Below are 22,788 nucleotides of genomic sequence, written 5' to 3'. Positions count from 1 at the left end.
TCATCAATCACTAATTTGTGCCACTAAGCTAAGCAGGTCCTTCATTTCAAATGGGAATCTCAAGCATTATCAAGGAGGAGATGGACATGGGGATATTGCTTCAAGGGCACAAATTTTCTTCATGTGAGGTGGAGATTATCATATTTGCACAATGGTGAGTATAGTTTATATATGAATTGTTGAGATCTTAAATGAAATCAGATGTGAGATGAAAGTTAGTTTGAATTAATCTCCTTACAGTGTAACCATGGGAACACTATGTACTGTTTACAGTGTACCTATATAAAAACACCTAAAACTTAAATGCTTTTTGACATTTTATTCTTGTATAAAATGAATTTTGGTAATTTGCACCCCTATTATCCTTCTCATCCCTACCCACTCAGGCTCTACCCCTCTGTCCTCCCAACAAAATACACCCTATTTTAATCCTTATTTAAAAAAAACAAAAAACTTCTTTTGTGTCTAGTAAACGTCAGTGGGTAGATTACTGTGTTAGCTGGTTTAACCTCCGCACATGCCTGACCGTGGCCCTAGCCTCGGTTGTCTTTAGAGAACCGGGTCCCGGGGAGCGCAGACTGGGAACAACCTCCTTGGGAGCCCTGGCGCCCGTTGTCTCGCCGACCGCGGCCATCTGCCCTCCGGACGCGTGACCCCGCACGCTGCCGTCCCGGCGCGGTCCCAGCGCCCATGAGCCTCCTTCCCCTGGCGGGCGTCGCATTCTCCGCGCCACACACCCCGCTACGGCTGCTCGCGAGAAGGCTGGCCGTCATGGCGGAGCCGCTTAAGTCTGTGGACTACGAAATCTTCGGGACAGTGCAAGGTACGGCCTGACCTAGAAGGCCAAGACCAGGCCGTGGGAGGGATAGAAGGTAGCTTGCGCCATCCATCTTAGTGATGATTCTCTCTGAGGCTGCTTCCGCTCAGCCATGACTCAGCAGCCCGGGCTGAGGAGGATATGTAGTGCGCATGCGTGGAAGGGCAATTGGGAGGGGGGAGGGGCACGGGGACGGGGACAGAGGAAGGTCACTCTGAGGAGCTGAAGGGGCTGCTGCAAGCTTACCACAAAACGCCTTTGTGTGGTGGAAAAGCAGAGGTTGTTGGTCTTAGCAAGGGTACCTGCATGATACTGGGTGATTTAATTTATCAAAGGTTGTAGTCCCTCTCCAAGTAGCAATTTTCCCTTCCTGGGTATTGGAGATTGAACCTTATATATTTTTATTCACAGTCTTAGTAATATTTGTGCACTAGATTACTGAACAACACTCCCAGGCCATTTAAATGAAGCTTTAAAATTTTTGTTTGATTATAAGTTTAAATAGATGCACAGAACATAATGCCTGGATTATTGTAAAATCTTTATATTTGTAAATTAAAATGTTAAAACATTTGAAATTTTCCTAACGCAGTTTGACATGCTGGCTCATGAAGTCCTTAGGCAGAAGTAGGTGGATATTTGAGTTCTAGACCAGCCTGGTTTACATACGAGAAAATTATCTAATGGAGTATAAATACTATTAAATGTATATCATTATTCATTTAAAAGAAAAAAAAATTGAGACTGGAAATGTAGTTCAATAGAGTGATTGTTTAATAGTCACCAAGTCCTGGATTGGATCCTCTTTACCAGACCAAAGGCATGCTGGCATTTGCCTATAATTCAGTCTGAACTAACCAAGTTGAGGCCAGTTGAGGCGCCTTTCTTCAAAATAAAAATAATGTCCCTTTATGAAGATATAACTTTCTGTTTGAGTCTGATTTCCATTCTACTTTCTCTACATAATTTTATTCCATTGTTTGGTAAACATGAGAATTTCTTATGACTCCATTCCCATCCCCACCTCAGAAGTTGTGTGTGTGTGTGTGTCTGTACTTTTCTTATTTTCTTTTAAATTTAAACTACTTTATTTTTTAAAAAAAACCAAAGATAAATCTACAGATTTATTTTTATTTATTTACAACTTTATTTAAAAAATCAGATACATGTGTAGATTTTTAAAAGCATTTTGGCATAAAACTATATGAATATGTTTTTGTGAGTACTTGATTTTTTTGTACTAGGAGTATAGGTATACATTACCATGCCTAGCTCCAGCTGTGAATATTCATTTATATTTATCTTTTTGAAATAGAATCTCATTGTAGCCCAGGTTGGCTTTAAATTTGCTATGTAGCCAAGGATGTCTTACACTTCTGAGATTTCGGAACCACCACAGCTTGTCTATTGGTCTGTTTTTGTTTCTTTGTTTTCTACTTTCCCTACTATATTCTAAGCTACTAGATGCAGAGACAGCTGTGTCTTACATATTTATGTCATCCTTTATACTTAAAATTAGACTAATTTTTCATTACATAAATAATTAATATTTAATTATATACTTGTTGAATATATTTGAGTTATCTAATTTTTAGGTTTTATCTGAAATAATCTATTATAGATCATATACATAATTTCCTTATTCTAACAACACATAATCAGTTGGATATATCTTTGTTGTTTAAAAAATGGTTTTTAAAAATAGATCTGTTCTCTTTTTTAATTAATTAATTAAATACAAGTCCACTGCAGCTGTTTTCATATAAACCAGAAGAGGGCATCAGATCTCATTACAAAGGGTTGTAAGTTCAAAACCAGTGTGGGCTACAGCTTGTCTCAAAATAGCAAGACAACAACAAAACAACTCCTTGAATTCCCTTGCTTTAAACTATGAGCATCTATCATCTACCTATCCATCCATCCATCCATCCATCCATCCATCCATCCATCCGTCCATCCATCCATCACCTATCTATCCACCCATCCATTCATTATCTAATGTGTGTCTGTGTGGTATATGTGTGTATAGGTACATTCACCTGAGCATGTGTGTGTGAAGTTGGTGTCATGTATCTTCCTCTAGTACCTTCTGTCTTACCGTTATTAAAGGATTTGTTTATTATATGTGGGAATGTATAGCGCATGTGTTTGTGCACACATGGAGGACCAAAGAAAATACTTGTTTTCTTCCTTGTCATCATCTGTCCTTTGAGGCAATATTTTTTTCCCCTAAACCCAGGACTTGCAAGTTCTAGTAATCTTTTTGTCCTTGTTCCTCTTGGACCTGGGTTTGCAGGTGTGAATGGGATACCATGCTTTTCCATGGGTGCTGAAGGTCCAAACTCGAGTCTTCTTGCTTGTCTAGAGAATATTTTACTGACTGAGACATCTTCTCAGTCCCTGTTTGAGTTGTAAGCCTTCATCTGTCCTTGTTGTTTATAAATACTGGAAGGATGTTGCTTTTTGTTAAGGCAAGATATGACATGGACTCCTTTTAGGGCAGAAAGTATTAAGGGTAGAGGGAACATCCTGAGCTGCCAGGTCACCTGGACAGCTTCAATTCCAGGTTATGAAAGGGTATTGGAGATTAGGGTTTGCCCTCCATCATCTAAGGCTTCTTGTGCACTACTGATTTGCAAGCTAGTGAGGCAGGCTTGACAAGTGAGCATATGCTTTCTCGTCCATACCAACTGAGCCACCCTGATAGGAAGCCATCACTAGGGCTTGAACCCAGCACCTTGTTCATGATAGCCAAATGCTTTACTGCTGGACTCCATACCTGTCCTGTCCTGAAATGCAGCTCTTGACCTGAAGTGGAAACCCTTTGCAAGCCTCCCTGAAACCTGCCTTCCAGCTACTGGCTGCATGTTTTACTGTATAACAGTGCACTCCCTAGATTCTAGGCAGAGTCCTGTAAGTCTGAAGTGCTGTCTTTAAGAAAACTCCCAGTGACTGGTGGTTTGTAGAATCTGCCTTACATAAGAAAGAGATCATGTCATTAAAAAATAAAAAAAACTTTTCATGATGCTGAGACTTGAACTTGGGGCCCTGTGCATGTTAGGGTTATGCTCTGTCCCTGACCAAACCCCAGCCTTCTAAGTCCTTTTTACTTCAGGTGCTTATGGCCTTTCTTTTCACAGTGCTGGTACACGGGGTTATTGAGCAGCTCACAGGAATATGTTAAACACAGCCTGGAACTATCTGGTTGTGTGCTTGGTAAGCACTTACTGTATTCTGAGGCACCTAGCTTGTGCTGTGGACCTACAGTGTGGCTTGACATCTTCCCCTCCATGGATAAAAGATTGCCTTCTGGCTCTTCTTCTCATCAATTCCTCACACACATCTTTCCTCCACACTCCACGTGTATTTTAAAAATATTTTTATATTCTCAGAAAATTCTACTGGTGACATTACACTGTCTTGATTCCCTTGCTGCTCTTTTTGTCTTTTTGTCCCATTCATTTGGTTCTACCGTTCACTGTCACTGGGAGACATGACAATTTATAAACACCATTTCAGCTTTCCACAGGCTCCTACCTAGAGTCTCCTTCTGTGTGTAAGCTCCATATTCTCATCTTCTTGGAGGTGGTTTAATCTGTTCCCAGTGATTTCCCAGTCAGAATTTTCCTAATTGTTTTCCAACAAGGCACAATTTGCAATTGGTAATATTTCTTCTTTTTTATACCCAGTTTCTTTTGGCATGTGTGAGGTCATGGAATCACTAGCACAGTTCAAAGGATAGCACCATGACCTTGAAACCAGAAAGTTCCTGTGAACCTCTTGGTAGTACTCTTCTCTCCCAGGCCTTGGCAACGATTTATTTTCAGTCTTTGTAGCTTTGCCTCTCCAGAATCTAATTATACATTGTGTGTAAGTTTGGCTTCTTTTGCTTAGCATACTGCATTTGGTTCTTATACATGTACATGGTGGTACTTGTGTTCTTTTTTACTGTTGAGTAGTATTTATTGTGTGAACCTACTATGGTGGCTGTGCATGTGTGTGTGTGTGTGTGTGTGTGTGTGTGTGTGTGTGTGTGTGTGTGTGTGTTATGTGTTTGGTCGGGTTTATTTTACTTTGTAGTTCAGGATAGTACTTAAAAAATATTTACATGTACTTATTTTATGTATGTGTATGAGTATGCATGCCATGGTACATATGTGAGGATCCTAGGATAACTGATCAATTATCTTCATATTTGCAGGGTTTTTTTTGCGGGGGGGGGGATGACCTGAGATCTGTTGTTTATGATAATCATAATTCCTAGGACAGATGTACTAGGCATTCTGTGATAGATCCAAGTCTTCAGGATATATCCTTGATAATTTGAACTATCTAGCATCTTGTTTCATTCCCATTTAAAGCTCAGTTCTCCGTGTATCATTGTTTGGTTGTAGATATAAAACATGAGCTATAAAGTTGCTAGCATTCCTTTTGTGGATGTATGTCTGGATCTTATACAAGTGCTGCTTTGTCACTGAAGATGGAAGCCATCTTCATCCTCAAGCATGCTACATCAGTGTCTTGCCACTGAGCCACATCTCCAAGCCCCAAGCTTTGTTTGTCACAGTCTAGAAAGAGAAAACATAACTAACATGAACAGTACGGCATAACGACATGTAATATCAGCTATACCAGAGAGTCTGCAGGGATCATTGTTGATTGACATGAATTTCCATTAATGAGTCAAGCACATTTCATTTCCTGATGCTGGCAATAACCAGAAACAATTTAAGCTGTTTAAACACGAAATTAGTTCTTCTATTAAAAAAAAAAACCCAGAAATTCTAAAAATGGGGAAAAGTAAATTTTATATCACCTACTCTCTCTCTTTCAACTGTTCATTAATCTCATTAATTAATTCAGTTTTGTGGAAGTGGGGACTGTTTAGAGCTTTATACATTCTGCGAAAATATATCGTTTAGCTGCATGAGTAGATGACATCTTCTCTGTTCTCATCCTTACTATCTTGAGACAAAGCTGCCCAGGTTGGTCTTGAATTCTCTGTGTTGCCCACACTGAACTTAAACTTGTCATCCTTCTGCCCCAGCCTCTCACGTGGCCAGGATTACAGGCCTGTACCATTAGATCAACTGTGCTTTTAATAGACGTTTTGAGATATATTGAAAATATAAGCCAGCATCTATTATATACTCTAGTTTCAAGTATTTTTTTTCAAAAAAAATTTTTATTTAAAAAAATAATTTTTAAGAAGACTCAGTGAGTACATTCAGATACTGAAAGTTTCATTCATTTTGCTACCACCCTTTAATTGAGGCAAGTTATAGTTTGTAAGAGTTTGTGTGAGGCAAACAACTGACACTTCTCTTTGTCCTTTCATTCAGGTGTTTGCTTCAGAATGGTAAGTGGAATCTGTCTTTTTTTTTTTTTTTTTTTTTTTTTTAACTATCGATGCTAATCACAGAGCTGTTTTCTACCCAATTCTAACCTACTTCTTGTATCCTGTCCTTGACAACTGATATTTTCTTAAAATTACTGATTGTGATTTCTATCAAAAGTACCTTTAAAGTTTTATTAAAGCTTTCCTGAGTTTTAGTTAGCATTTTCTGTGAATTTAAAAAGTATTCTGGCAAGGGGTTCTAATTATGGGTTTTCTCCTGTGTTCTAGATAGAAACCCTCTTAGCCCAGGGGCACATCTCTCACTGTAAAGTGAGGGGTGCTAGTGTCACATATTTTAGCAGTAACCCCCTCCACACGTATGTTTGGTTTTATTTTAAAAAATGCCCTTTCCCTTAAATTTAATTATAGGCTATATTTTCTGAACATGGCATCACTATTTAGATCTCTGGTTACTAACCCTGAGAGTCCCCCTATGTCCCCATCAGTCAAGCCTCTCTGTATTTCAGGACAGTTCTGTTTCTAACAGTCCATTGTCCTCATTTTCATTATTTTCTTGATTTTTCAGACTGGCACCTGCATTAGTTTATAGTCAACTTATCATCATAAACCTCTGACTGTGTGCTAGCCCTTGGTGTTCTTGATGATTTGATTTTATTATTAAAATTATTTCTATTTTTATTTGAACTTTTGAAATGATTACCCCCTGTTTACCCTCTCATTTTGGTGAAGCATATCCCTCAGAAAATCATGCAGGAGGGATAAGCTTTCCAGGCTTTGATAATAAGATAATATCATGGTTAGTTGCATAGCTGGGCAATTCAGTGTCCATTTCTGCCTTATGTATTTTATGTTAATCACAGACTGATATTTTTAAGTCAGTGATTGAGAATCTTAGGTTCATCCAACTTTAAAGCCCAGATTAGCAATGTAATTCATGGATGTGAATGGATGTAAGAAAAACACAATAGAATTTTATAGAACTGAGAAATGTAATAGAAACTATTTCTGAAACAATTCTCACTGTTGGTCTATTTTCTCTAATTGCACTGATCTTACAAATAGTGGTATTGCTGTAGGTCAGCTACATAACTGCATAAGCTTATTTTATTATATATATATATATATATATATATATATATATATATATATATATCCTTTGCCTGCATGTGTATCTATGTACTACTTGCATACTTAGTACCCACAGGGGCTAAAAAAGGCATTGGATCTCCTGGAATATGAATTATAGTTGGTTATGAGCAACCATGTGGATGCTAGAAATTGAACCTCAGTCCTCTACAAGAGCAGCCAGTGCTTTAAACAGCAGATCTATCTCTGCAGTCTGTGGACTACTTTTTAGAAATAAATAAATATTACAAGGTTAGCAGTTTCTGAATGTTAGAGTTGTGTTATGAGTATAGACTTCTAATGATGAACTTGACTTCTCTTGTTTTTTCCTGAAACCAGTACACTGAAGGAGAAGCTAAGAAAAGAGGTCTGGTTGGCTGGGTGAAGAACACAAGCAAAGGAACAGTGACAGGTCAAGTGCAGGGCCCCGAAGAAAAGGTCAATTCTATGTGAGTAGTAAGACCAATGTGTCTACAACATTTATGAAGCTGTTTTCATTTTTTGATTTTCACTGATAGCCAGATTCAGTTCTCATGAATTATAAATCGGTTGGAGTATTTGTAGGCAGGCCACAGTTAGGATGGTACTTCTTTGTTGGGAATAGAGTTTTTTCTCTTGAGCAGGGTTCAAGAAGAGCTGTTGTATTGCTAACCAATCTGCTAACCAATCTGTCCTCTCAAGTCTACCCCAACATGGGGGGGTCCATATCCAAGACCCAAGTATTATCATTTCAAATGTTAGGACTGAGCCTTTAGATGGTTCTTGAAGTTCTTAAGTAGTCTTCAAAGCAAAAAGATTGCCATCTCTTTTCTATTTTGCAATATTTACCTAATTGCAGTTTCATTTTTATATATTAGAATTTTTTAACGAGTGTCATTTTTGCTGTAGTACAAGCCCTTGAGGTCCAAAGAACAGACTTAGCAGTGGGGTTGACAGTGACCCGAGCCACACAATACCTTTTTCAAAGGTTTTGACTTTTCAGCTTCATGGTTTTTGCATGAGTTATTATACATAGTTTTTGTAACAAACTCTATGGGTTAGATACTAAATCCTAGTTTATATTATATATTTATAATTTATATAAGTTTATATTACCTTTATTTTTACTGTCTTCATATTTCAAAAGTAATATCTCTTCTTATTGTGAAAAGCACGGTAGAAGGAAGTGATATGAGGCAAAGCTTGTTAATCACCTGCTCTTCCTGTTTCCTTCCCTGAATGGAACCTGTCCCAGTGGCCTTCAACAATTTCTTTGCTCAAAAATAGTTAAGTCTACATTAAAATTACATTATTATTTTATGTGTGCAGGTGTTTTATATGAATGTATATCTGTACATCACGTGCATCCCTGGTGCTAAGGATGCCAGAGGAGGGGGTTATATCTACTAGAACCGGAGTTGTACATGGTTGTGAACCTCCAGGTAGTTCCTGAAAATCAAATCTTGGATTTCTGGGAGAATGGCTAGTCTTCTTAAGCATTGAGTCATCCCTCTAGTCTCCTTAAAGTATATATTTGTAATTAATATCACATTTATTATTACTCACTGGAACTTAGTCACACTGTCAGTAACATGTTCTCATTGGATACACATTTGACAGTCAGTAGGTTTTTAATGACTAAACTCTTAGATTTCTAACTTATTTGTGTATGCTATGTATTTCCATTATATATAAAACTATATTGTTCCTTCCCTTAGTGTTCTATTGCTATGAATAGACACCATGACTAAAGTACCTTATAAATAAAGAAGCATTTAATTGGAGTTTGCTTATAGTTTTAGAGATTTTATCCATTATTATCATGATAGGGAGAATGGTAGCAGGCAGGCTGATGCAGGCAGTATTGGACAGGTAGCTGAGAGCTGCAGCCAGAGCTTCAGGCAGCAAGATTTAGGGAGCCACTGTGCTTAGAATGGACTTCTGAAACCTCAAAGCCCACTCCCAGTGACTTACTTTCTCCAACAAGGCCACACCATCCACACCACCCTCTAATCTTTCTTAGTTCTGCAGCTGAGGAGTAAACATGAAAATACATGAGCCTATGGGGATCATTTTCATTCACAACTTACCATAATCGCTAACCATCAGCTGAAAATGGTATCTAAGAGTGATCTTACATAATATATAAGTTAACAATTAATCATTAATTAACAACAGGATCTCATAAAATATATTAAAAAATGAGATATTGCACAAAAGTGGTACTTACAAGGATGATCATAAAGTGGTTTAAGAGAGCAGAACTGTGAGGGGATGGAAGCTCATACCAATAGTATCGCATTCCTACTTAGTTAAGCGTGGAGTCCACATAAGTAGAATGTAGTTAACAAGTAGAATCATGTAACTGTCTCCTTTCTTTTTAAAACTGCACTTTTTATTCCTTTTGAAAGTACTGAGTACTAGCAAGCTGGTTTGTAACCTTTTGTGCTGCATCCTGGTTGCATTCTCTTCCTCTCCCTTTCCCTCGCTCCTTCTCTGTCTGTCTGTCTGCCTTTCTTTACTCCTTCCTTCCTTCCTCCCTCCCCTCCCTCTTTTTCCCTTTTCTTTCTTTCTTTCTTTCTTTCTTTCTTTCTTTCTTTCTTTCTTTCTTCCTTCCTTCTTTCTTTTTTTCTTTCTTGCTTGCTTTCTTTTGTTTCTGTTTCTTAAAACCACACAGACAGACAGAGGGACAAAGATGCAGAAACACTTTGGCACATATACATTAATGAATTTGGTCAAGTTTTAATTTAAAAAAAATAAAGCCACAATTTTCTGTCATGTTTTTATCACTCAAGATGCTTTAAAGAAACTCCTTATGAGTCAAATGGTGTATATTCTTAATTTCAGCTTCATAGGTATGCCATCATGGGTTACCTCATGGTTTCTTGCTTTTTTTTTTTTTTTTTTTTTTTTAACTTGCTATTTGTGGTAGGAGTCTGCTGCCATAAGCCTTTTATTGGTGATTTTGTTTTTATGGGGTGAATTTCCAGGGGTGTGATTTGTTAAAGTGTAAAAGTATTCATCAGACTCTGTATTAGTTTCAATTTTGTGATAAAATACTGACAAAAGCAGCTTGATAGGAGAAAGAGCTAATTTGGCTTAAAGCTCCAGAAAGCATGGCAGCAGGAGCCCGAGGACCCATCATTTCAGCAGTCAGAAGTAGAGAGTAGGAAGTGGGCCCAGTTATACAACCTTCCCACCTGCCCCTGGTGATGTGCTTCCATCAAGGCCCTAACTTTTAAAAGGCCCACAACCTTCCTAAACATAGCTACCAGCTGAGGAAAAGTTGTTCAAACACTTGAGCCCATTGGAGACATTTCTTATTTAAAACAGAATGGACTGCTTTCAAAATTAGATATAGAAATTTGCATTTTCTATCATCCAGAGACCGCCTCACCTAGGGATTCAACCCCATATTCAGCCACCAAACCCACATACTATTGCTGATGCCAAGTAGTGCTTACTGGCAAAAACCCAAAATGGATACCACCTCAGGAGCTCGGCCAGAGCCATGCTGATATGGAGGGGGACGCTTGCAGCTAACCATCAGACTGAACATGGGGATGCCAATGAAGGAGCTAGAGGAAGGACCGAAAGAGCAGAAAGAGTCTGCAACCCTATGGGATTATCAACTAACCACACCCACCACCGATCCCAGGGACTAAGACACCAACCAATGATATAGTTGCATGGAGAGACCCATGGCATATGCAGCAGAGGACAGCATTCTCTGGCTTCATTGGGCAGAGAGGCCTTTGGTCCAGTGAAGTCTCATTTTCCCAGTGTAGGGGAATGCCAAGGCACTGAGGTGGGAGAGGGTGGTTTAAGATAGGAGCACCTTCATGGAGGCATTGGGAGGGGGAGGAAGGATAGGACTGGGGGAAAGCAATAACATCTGAAATGTAAATGCAAAGAATATCCAATAAAAAAGTAATTTAAGAATAAAAAAAAATTGCATTTTCTGTCCTCATTCTGTTAGCAATTGTTGTTATTGCTTTATTTTTTCTTTTTTCTAAATAGCTATGGAATGGTTATTATTTTACATTAATTAACACTTCCCTAATTATTAATTGGTTCAAGCAATGTTATGCCTGTGGCTACACTGGATTATTATCCCATTTTCCCATTGTTCTCACATTTAAGACTTTCATTGCTGTGAAGAGACACCATGACCATGGCAAGTCTTATAAAAGAAAACATTTAATTGGGGAAGATTACAGTTTCAGCGATTTAGTTCATTATCATCATGACAGGAAGCATGGCAAAGGACAGGAAGGCATGGAGAGGAGCTGACACTTCTCCATCCTGATTCTCAGGAAGCAGAAGACAGTGTTACACTGAGAGTAGCTTGAGTACATATGAGACCTCAAAGCCCATTCCTACAGAGACACACTTCTTCCAGAAAGGCCGCACCAATTCCACCAAGGCCTTAACTCCTAGTAGCACCACTCCATATGGGCCAAGCATTAAAACACATGAATCTATGGGGGTCAAACCTATTCAAACCATCACACCCATCCTTTCCCCATTTTCCATTGTGATGCTTTTCTTTTACCAATGTAAAGGGTTCCTGTATACTACTAAAGGTTACATTTGCCTATTAACTTTGTCTGTAATAGTTTACTGCAACCTAAAACATATTTAAAAGCATAGTTGTTTTTATTTTATATTTTATTACATTACCAAAAGGACTACTATATTTGGACCATTGTCATAAACAGACTTTTAAAATCAGATTTTTTGTTTTTTTTTTTTTTGTTTTGTTTTTTGCTTTTTTTACATTTTTCTGATCCAAACTTTTATTTATCTCTTATTTATGCCTATTATATTTTGTCTATTGTATTTATCTATTTTAATGGGGTATATTTTATTTACATTTCAAATATCTCCTTTCTGGGTTACCCCTCCATAAACTTCCTATTCCTCCCTACCCCTGTTTCTATGAGGGTGCCCCCCCACCCCAAAACTCCCTCCCAATTCTATGCCCTGACATTCTTCTACACTGGAGCATCCAGCCTTGGTAGGACCAAGGGCTTCTCCTTTTTTTTTGATGCCCAACAAGGCCATCCTCTGCTGCATATGTAGCTGGAGTCATGGGTCCACCCATATGTACTATTTGGATCATGGTTTAGTCCCTGGGAGCTCTGATTGGTTGCTATTGTTGTTCTTATGGGGTTGCAAACCCCTTCAGCTCCTTCAGTCCTTCTCTACTCCTCTATTAGGGACACTATTCTCAGTTCAGTGGTTGACTGTGAGCATCCACCTCTGTACTTGTCATGATCTGGCAGAGCCTCTCAGGAGACAGGTATATAAGGCTCCTGTCAGAACGCCCATCTTGGCCTCAGCAATATTGTCTGGGTTTAGTAGCTGTATGTGGGCTGGATCACCAGGTAGAGCAGTCTCTGGATGGCTTTTGCTTCAGTCTCTGCTTCAAATTTTGTCTCCTTATTTCCTCCTGTAAATGTATTTGTTCCCCCTTCTAAGAAGGACTGAAGCATCTGCACTTTGGTCTTCTACCTTCTTGAGTTTCATGTAGTCTGTGAATTGTATCTTGGGTAATCTGAACATGTGGGCTAATATACACGTATCACTGAGTGCTTACCATGTGTCTTTTTTGGTGATTGGATTACCTCACTCAGGATAAAGTTTCTAGTTCTATCCATTTGCCTAAGAATTTCATGAAGTAATTGTTTTTAATAGCTGAGTAGCACTCCATTGTATAAATGTCCTATATTTTTGATATCCATTCCTCTGTTGAAGGATGTCAGGATTCTTTCCAGCTTCTGACTAATATAATAAGGCTGCTATCAATATAGTAGGGCATGTATCCTTGTTATATATTGAAGCATTTTGGGGGTATATGTCCAGGAGTGGTATCGCTGCTTTTCTGAGGAACAAGCAGACTGATTTCTAGAGTGTTTGTACCAGCTTCTCTTTCTCCACAACCGTACCAGCATCTGCTGTCAGCTGAGTTTTTTATTTTAGCCATTCTGACTGCTATGAGGTGGAATCTCAGGGTTGTTTTGATTTGTATTTCACATATGACTAAAAATGTTGAACATTTCTTTACGTGCTTCTCAACCACTTGATATTCCTCAGTTGAGAATTCTATGCTTAGCTCTGTCCCCCATTTTCAAAATAGGGTTATTTGATTCTCTGGAGCCTAACTTTTTGAATTCTTTGTATATATTGGATATTAGCCCTCTGTCAGATGTAGGATTGGTAAAGATCTTTACCCATTCTGTTGGTTGCCATTTTGTCCTAATAACCCTGTCTTTTGCCTTATTATGAGGTCCCATTTGTTGATTCTTGATCATAGAACATAAACAATTAGAGATCTGATCAGGAAATTTTCTGCAGTGCCCATGTGTTTGAGGCTCTTCTCCATTTTCTCTTCTATTAGTTTCAGTGTATCTGGTTATATGTGGAGGTCCTTGATCCACTTGAGCTTTGTACAGCACAGTAAGCACAGACTGATTTCCATCCTCTACATGCTGATTTGTTGAAAGTGCTCTCTTTTTTACACTAGATGGTTTTAGCTTCTTTGTCAAAGATCAAGTGACCATAGGTGTATGAGTTCATTTCTTTATCTTGAATTCTATTTCACTGTCTTACCTGCCTGTCTCTGTACCAATACCATACAGTTTTTATGGCTGTTGACCTGTAATACATACAGCTTTAGGTCAGGGATGGTGATTCCCCCAGAAGATCATTTATTATTGAGAATAGTTTTTGCTACCCAGACTTTTTTGTGATTCCAAATGAATTTGCAAATTGTTCTTTCTAACTCTATGAAGAATTGAGTTGGAATTTTGATAAGGATTGCATTGAATCTGTATATTGCTTTTGGCAAGATAGCCGTTTTTGCTATATTAATACTGCCAATCCATGAGCATGGGAGATTTTTCATTCTTCTGAAATCTTCTTTAATTTTCTTCTTCAGAAACTTGAAGTTCTTGTCATAGAGTTTTTTCACTTACTTAGTTAGGGTCACACCAAGATACTTTGTATTACTTCGGACTATCATGAAGGGTGTCATTTTCCTAATTTCTTTCTCAGCCTTTTTATCTTTTCAGTAGACAAAGGCTACTGATTTGAGTTAATTTTATATCCAGCCACTTTGCTGAAGTTATTTATCAGCTGTGGGAGTTCTCAGGTGGAATTTTTGGGGTCACTTAAATATACTATTATATCATCTGCAAATAGTGATATTGTGACATCTTCCTTTCCAATTTTTATCCCTTTGACCTCCTTTTGTTGTCTAATTGCTCTGTCTAGGACTTCCAGTACTATATTGAATAGGTAGGGGGAGGGTGGGCAGTCTTGTCGAGTACCTGCTTTTAGTGGGATTGCTTCAACTTTCTATTTAGTTTGACGGTGGCTTCTGGGTTGTTGTACATTGATTTTACTATACTTAGTTATAGGCTTCGAATTCCTGATCTATCTAAGACTTTTAACATGAAGGGGTGTTGAATTATGTCAAATGCTTTTTCAGCATCTAATGAGATGATCATGTGCACTTTTTTCTTTGAGTTTGTTTATATAGTGAATTACATTGATTGATTTATGTATATTGAGCCAATCCTGCATCCCTGAAATGAAGCCTACTTGATTATGTTGGATGATCATTTTGATGTTGTCTTGGATTCAGTTTGTGAGAATTTATTGAGTATTTTTGCATTGATATTCATGAGAAAAACTGGCCTGACATTTTCTTTCTTTGTTGGATCTTTGTGTGGTTTAGGTGTAATTGTGGCATCATAGAAAGAACTGGGTAGTGTTCATTCTGTTTTTATTTTGTGGAATAGTTTGGAGAGTATTGGTATTAGGTCTTCTATGAAGGTCTGATAAATTCTGCACTAAACCCATCTGGTCCTGAGCTTTTTGTGGATGGGAGAATTTGATTACTGCTTCTATTTCTTTAGGGGGTTATGGAACTGTTTAGATGCTTTATCTGATATTGATTTAACTTAGGTACCTAATATCTGTTTAGAAATTTGTTCATTTTTATCAAGATTTTACAGTTTTGTTGAATATAGGCTTTTGTAATAGGATCTGATTATTTCTTGAATTTCCTCAGTTTTTGTTGTTAGGTCTCCTTTTTATTTAATATTTTGTTAATTTGAATCCTGACTCTGTGACTTCTGTTTAGTCTAGCTAAGGATATATCTATCTTGTTGATTTTATCAAAAGACTAGTTTCTGGTTTTGTTGATTCTTTGTATAGTTCTTTTTGTTTCTACTTGGTTGATTGCAGCACTGAGTTTGATTATTTCTTGCTGTCTACTCCTCTTGGCTGCATTTGCTTCTTTTTGTTCTATGGCTTTTAGGTGTGCTGTCAAGCTTCTGGTTGTGTATGCTCTCTCCAGTTTCTTTTTGGAGGCACTCAGAGGTATGGGTTTTCCTCTTAGCGCTGCTTTTGTTGTATTTTAAGTTTGTGTATGCTGTACCTTCATTTTCATTAAATTGTAAAACGTCTTTAATTTCTTCCTTTGTTTCTTCTTTTACCAAGTTATCATTGAGTAGAACATTGTTCAGCTTTCATGTTTATGTGGGCTTCTTGTCATTATTGTTACTGAAGACCAGTCTTGGTTCATGGTGATTTGATAGGATTAGAGGGATTATTTCAATATTCTTGTATCTTTTGAGGCCTTTTATGAACGATTATGTGGTCAATTTTGGAGAAGGTACCATAAGGTGTTGATAAGAAGGTCTATTCTTTTCTTTTAGAATGAAATGTTCTATAGATAGCTGTTAAATGCATTTGGTTCATAACTTCTGTTAGTTTTACTGTGTCTCTGTTTAGTTTGTGTATTCATGATCTGTCTATTGATGAGAGTGGGTTGTTGAAGTCTCCCACTATTATTGTGTAAAGTGCAGATATATGATTGGATATATGTGCTTTCAGCTTTAGTAAGATTTCTCTTATGAATTTCGGTTATCTTGCAATTGGAACATAGATATTCAGAATTGAGATTTCATCTTGGTGGGTTTTCCCTTTGAAGAGTATGAAGTTGTATTTCCTTATCTTTTTTGATATCTTGTGGTTGAAAGTCGATTTTATTAGATATTAGAATGGCTACTCCAGATTTTTTCTTGGGAACATTTGATTGAAAAATTGTTTTCCATCTTTTCAGTCTGAGGTAGTGTCTATCTTTGTCACTAAGGTGTGTTTTCTGTATGTAGCAAAATAGGTGCTGTTTTCCATCTTTTCAGTCTGATGTAGTGTCTGTCTTTGTCACTAAGGTGTGTTTTCTATATGCAACACTAAAGTGTTGGATCCTTGTTATGTATCAAGTCTATTAGTCTATGTCTTTTTATTGTGGAATTGAGTCCACGAATATTGAGAGACATGGGGGACCAGTGATTTTTGTTTTCTGTAATTTTTGTTGTTAGAGGTGAAATTATATTTGTGTGGCTATCTTCTTTTGGGTTAGTTGAAAGATTAATTTCTTGCTTATTCTAGGGTTTGTGTTCCCTCCTTGAGTTGAAGTTTCCATCTTTGTAGAGCTGGATTTGTTGAAGGATATTCTGTTAATTTGGTTTTGTCATGGAATACCTTGTTTTTTCCATCTATGTGAATTGAAAGTTTGGCTGGATATAGTAGCCTAGGCTGGCATTTGTGGTCTCTTAGAATCTTTATGACATCTGCCCAGTATCTTCTAGATTTCATAGTCTCTGTTGAGAAATTTGGTGTGATTTTGATAGGTCTTTCTTTGTATATTATTTGACCTTTTTTCTTTACTGTTTTTAATATTCTTTTTTATTTTGTGCATTTGCTACTTTGACTATTATGTGATGTGAGAAATTTCTGGTCCAGTCTATTCAGAGTCCTGTAAGCATCTTGTATTTTATGGGCATCGATTTTGTTAGGTCAGGAAAGTTTTTTCTATACTTTTGTTGATAATATTTACTGGACCTTTAAGTTGGTAATCTTCTCTTCTATACCTATTATCCTCTGCTTTGATCATCTCAATGTGTCTTTGATTTCCTGGATGTTTTGGTTAGGAGCTTTTTGCATTTTGCATTTTCTTTGACTGTTGTATAAATGCTTTCTGTGTTTTCTTCTGCCCCTTAGATTATCTCTTCCATCTCTTGTATTCCATCTCTTGCATTCTGTTGGTGATGCTTGCCTCTAAGACTCCTGATCTCTTCCCTAGGTTTTCTGTCTCCAGGGTTGATTCTGTTTGTGAATTCTTTATTGTTTTAGTTTAATTATTTCTGTTTTTAGATCCTGGATGATTTTGTTCTCTTCCTTCACCAGTTTGCTCATGTTTTCCTATAATTCTCTAAGTGCTTCTATCTTTTACCTGTGTTATCCTGTATTCCTTGAAGGGAGTTATAGGGTGATATATGATTGGATGGTGGAGAGGTAGGCGGGGTAAAAGGTAGGAAAATGGAAGAGGAACAGAGATTGGGGAGAAGGAAGGTAGAGCTGGGGAAAGCAGACCTAGATCCAGGTGTATTTAATTGGTGATAGGGAGATATGAGTATCTTAAGGGTTTCTGTAGGTCATTTTTATCTCATATAGAAGGGAAGTTTGTATCTTTGTCCATTGGATGTAATCTTATTGTGTGGAGGGCTTATGGATTCAGAATTTAATATATAAACCTACCATGCAAAGCTACCAGGATTTAGAGTCATGTTTGTGCTAGGTGGTGGGATAAAGAAACATGCCAGGGTGGTCATATCCACCCAGGACAGGAGCAACTGGTCCGGCAGAGTGAACCGCCTGAGAAGAGAACCGTGTGGAGAGTGTGGCTTATGGACTAAGTGACAGAGTTCATGTACTCAGCTCCACACTGGACCAGCATCCGAGGAGTAAGGCTGTGGGGCAGATAAAGAGATAAGCCATCGAGGTTTAATATTTACTGCAACAAGCAGACCTTTTCCTCTCCCCTTGGTACCCATTTTCAGAACCTCTGGGAAGATCTGATGGATAATTTCCAACTTCAGCTCCCTGGTGAACAGCATTATTTAGGGGATAGTGCTGGGCTTTGCCACCTTGTCATCCTATTATTAGCTTTGCTTTCATTTTGTGAATTAACTGTTCCTATTTCATGCCATGCTTTTGTTTCTTTCTTTCTTTTCTTTTCTTTTTTTTTTTTTTAAGAGTATTGCATGTGTGGGCTTTTATTATTTTCTTTTGAAAACGCCAACCCCTTTTGCATTGTGTGTGTTTTTCTTCGGGTTTCTTTCCCTTCTCTCTCTTTTTTCCTTTGTTTTGTTCTACTTATCTTCTTCATTACCCAAGCTTTTCTTACGGTTACATTTTCATCAACTTAACCACAAATAAAAAACAGAATAGCTTAAGTAAAAGGGCCTTTAAGGGATGCTTTCAGTATATAATTTTAGATAAGTGACCTTGGAGGATGCTGCCAGCTGAGTGGGGAGCTAGCCTCTTATTAGGGAACACCCAATGTCAGGTATCTAGGCCTTCAAGTCCTGGGTCTTGGGTGCTATGGTATGAAATACGTGATTCTTCACAAGTTTTGAGGGCACATATGCTGAAACATCCTTTGTTTTACTGTGTAGTAACATTTTTTTCCGTCTGCCTTTCTGATAATTAATTTTTTTGAAATCTCTTATTAAGGTTATAATTTTGCTTCAGCTAGCAGTGTTTTCAGCTGCAAGTTAATAGGTGGTGCTTAAAAGAGATTAACCGAACAGGGGTTTATTTATCTCAGTAGAATGAAGCCTGGAGATAGATGACTATTAGTTTCTATTCAGTAGCTCAGCAATGTCAAGGCCAACATGTGTCTGACTGACTTAGTCTTTCCCCCATGGCCTAAAAGGGAAATGTGAAGTTGCATTTATTATCTACCTTTGGAGCAGGACAAAGGTAAGAATGGGGACAGGTTATGCTTCTTTCCATGAACTCTGTAGGGGAGTGGTTCTGATGTGGAATCTATGTTTACTGATGCTGAAGGTCCTCACCCCCAATTGTTTTTTGATCTATCAGTAAAGTTGCCAGTGGCCAATGGCTGAGCATGGGGCAGGACATTGAGAGTAGTGCATATAGGAGGTGGAGAATCAGAAGACTGGGAGGAAGAAGGGGAAGCGGTCGTTTATGAGAAAAGCCAACCAACAATATGAGTTTCTAGGTAAGTGACTTCTCTGACTGGGCCTGGGCTGGCAAGGGAAGTATCAAAAGTGCCCAGTCACTGAGTAGCAAAGACATTTAAAAATAACTGGTGTGAATGTGTTTTCTATATGCAGATCTGAGACAGCTCATCGGTGGGTGTACACATGTGACCAGCCAGGAACACAAAGCAGTGTAGTAAAAAACTGCACACTACATATGACGTCCAACATGGGGCGAGACTCCACTAATAATATAGGGATTCTGGGATGGAATACATGCACTCACACAAATGATATACATCTAGGTGGGGAGAACTGCTTTCTCAGTGAGTAGAACCTAGTCACATGTTTCAGACAGTCAACTAGAACAAGGTAACACAGCCGCTGGCAGGGATTTACCCTACTAGGAGGAGACAATGAGAAACAAACAGTAAAGCTGCCTGCCTCCAGCCACCAGATAAAGAAGAGAGATTTATAAATCTGATTTAATTCTTTTTAAGGACAGAAGGAATATACAGATTTTGCCTGAGCCATGTGAGGGTTTCTTCCTGAGGTTCAAAACTAATATATAGAGCTTAAGATGAGAGGCAGAGAGCCAGATGGTAGACAGAACAGACATTAAGCTCCACAGAAGAAAGAAGTTAGGGAAAATGAATGAATGAATGATTTAAAGATATATAAATATCTTGCCAGGACAGTTTCTCAGGATATTTGAACATGGGCAACATGGGATTTCTGAGATTGTCAGCTTAATATGATAAAAATTAAAGCCTATATATAGGCTTAAACAGCAAACAAAAGGGAATTTAATTAAGGTAAATACAGAGATATATAAATATTGAGACTTTTGATCTTTAAAAAAAATTAGGTTGAAAGCAGGAGGTAGGGAACCTAGCCTATCTCAGAAAGTAGAAACTTAGGCCTTGAGAATTATACAGAGAAAGAAAAGCATACTATAATATATATCCACAGGAATATTAATCTCTATAATATGGAGGATTCAAATTTATACAGATATATAAATAACTTAGATCTTAATCTCATGAAGGTCAGGGCAAGAGACAATAGAAACCCTCCCAATGGTTAATATTTTTTTCAGATTGCTTTAATTACTTTAAATTGTTTTAATTATAAAAACAAATATTATTATTATAAGTTTTGATAGTTATGTTAAAGTTTCTCTGGGAGAGGTCAAACTATACCCTTAATAAATTCTGATTACTGAACCAAGGACATGCTACTTTGGGAAAATGCTCTGTATTTGTATTGACAGGAAAGGCAGTATGCTCTGGACCCCTTCCAGAATGATATAGATCAGATACAAGAAGAAAAGACCACCTAAAGATATCAAAAATTTTGAGAAAATCAAACAAGACAGAAAACTTGATCTGGGACTGTTCCAGTAACTGGCTTAGACACACAAAAAAATGTCTCTAGCCAAAACAAGCTAAAATGAGACAATAAATCTTATTGGTTATGGAATCCCTAAAATTCTTTATTCCCTTCTTTATATAGCATGAATGAAGATTTATTACATTTGGGTATTGACAAAATTAACTCATAAAAAGGCAGTTGTCTTTCATCTGCTCAAACAAGAAAGAAAATTTCATCCTTAACTGATCTGTACACCTTGCACAATATATGTGAAAACTTTAATGATAGTAAAATTTGGGTTGTGAAATTCATATATTACAAAATGTTCAACTCTGACAAGATTCATCCACTGGGACACTAAACTGACCTGCTGTTCCAGCACCCCTGATTCCTGATGCTATCCAGAAGTTTGCTCCCAGAACAGTTTTAGGATTGTTGCTGATTCCAGAAGACCTTGTTTTATCCAATCTTTCAGTCAGATCCAGTCAGAACTTTAGTTAAGACTGAACTTTCTAAACATAGAGAGATTAGATAATAGATGATAAAGCTAGCTTTCTTAAGTCTAACCAAATTTTCTAATTTTATTACCTCTCCCTATTCCTTTAAAGAAGTTCTGTCATACTTATTTAACTGGAAAAAGATGTGGAGAGTTGTAATTTTGATACCTTCAGTTTGGGTGTCTGGTTATAGTTATTTTATAAATTAGATATAGGTTTTCATTGTAAGAGATAATTTAGAAATGGTCATAATTTTGAAAGAAAGAAATAGATAGGTTGGATTACTAATTTTATTCTTGAACAAAACATTATATAGCCATAATCTTACATTGATAGAAATCTTTATAATTAATACAAAATAAAGATATAATTTCATACATTGGTTCAAGCTTTATATTGATATAAAATTAAGGTTTTCATTAATATAAATTTATATATTGATACAAAATTTAAAATTAATATTGTAACACTTAGATAGTCATTGTGCCTATACAACTCATTTAAGAAGGCTTTGACTCAGTTCTTCTATATTATAAACTGTTTCAGATGATTAAGTAACACAAGTTTACTCAAATAGAAATGGCTAATAGTTCAAATATATTTAGTCTTCAAAAACATCAGAAATCCACAGAATATTACATTTAATGTTATCTCATTATTAAAGATCATTTGACAATGAGACACATCTGCTCCTGACAGCTTCCCCATGCTTCTTCAAAGAAGAATTCAACATCTTTACCTCTAGGCAAGGTTACTTATCATGGCAAAGTATCCACAAGACAGAAATTGCCTATTCTGTCAAAATACTGCCAAAAATGGCCACTCTATGCAGAATAGTCAACTGATAGCTTTACCATGATAAGATAAACAATTCTTCATAATCCTATTTTCCAAAGGTCTGTCAGATGGCACTAGACCAGAAGGCTGAAGACAGATGCTCCAACATTATAAGAAATTAGAGGACTGTCCAGGTAGTTAGCTGTCTCTACAATTTGTTTAAGACTAGAAGCTATTTTTGGTGCTTCCTATTTATTTAGATAATATTTAATTCATTCTCAAATTTCTGAGAGGGTTGAAGACTAATTACAGTCCCATAAGCAAACTCAAGTTGTTTAACATTAAATATATGGTATAGAAATAAAAATGTAATTTTCAGATGATGTTACAGCTAAAATCTAAACATAATTCAGGAACAGACTCATAACTCTTTAAGTTAAAAATGATGGTAGAGTACTTTATCTCAGTGACAAATATGATAGACTAGGTATTAATTGTATATCCTACTTTGCAATTTACATGATTGTTATGGTTCTGTTCAATTTATGTCTAAGAGAAGATGTTTTGTTTTGTGTTTTAAATTGGATAGAAAGATGTAGCGGGGTTGTTCTGATCAGGAATCTATGTTTACTGACACTGAAAGTACTCACCCCAATTGGTTTTTGATCTATAAGCAAAGTTGCCAGTAGCCAATGGCTGAGCACAGGGCAGGTCATTGAGAGTTGCATGGGCAGGACACAGTGAGAATCGGAAGACTGGGAGAGAGGAGAAGGAGAT

General features: G+C 37.2%; 1 protein-coding gene across 1 annotated transcript in view; it reads left to right on the top strand.

The window, feature by feature from the left end:
• Positions 1-543: 543 nt before the first annotated feature.
• Positions 544-22,788, top strand: part of ACYP2 (acylphosphatase 2) — a 144,794-nt gene continuing 122,549 nt past the window's right edge. The window contains exons 1-3 of the mRNA XM_080917458.1: positions 544-823; positions 6,160-6,176; positions 7,641-7,750. Of these exons, the coding sequence (XP_080773584.1) occupies positions 691-823; positions 6,160-6,176; positions 7,641-7,750 (260 nt within the window). The 5' untranslated portion in view covers positions 544-690. The remainder of the gene's footprint in view (positions 824-6,159; positions 6,177-7,640; positions 7,751-22,788) is intronic.

The sequence above is a fragment of the Micromys minutus genome (assembly GCF_963924665.1).
Source record: "Micromys minutus genome assembly, chromosome: 1".
NCBI lineage: Eukaryota > Metazoa > Chordata > Mammalia > Rodentia > Muridae > Micromys > Micromys minutus.
Note: the sequence above shows the minus strand (reverse complement) of the source record. Positions and strands in the feature narration are given on the sequence as shown.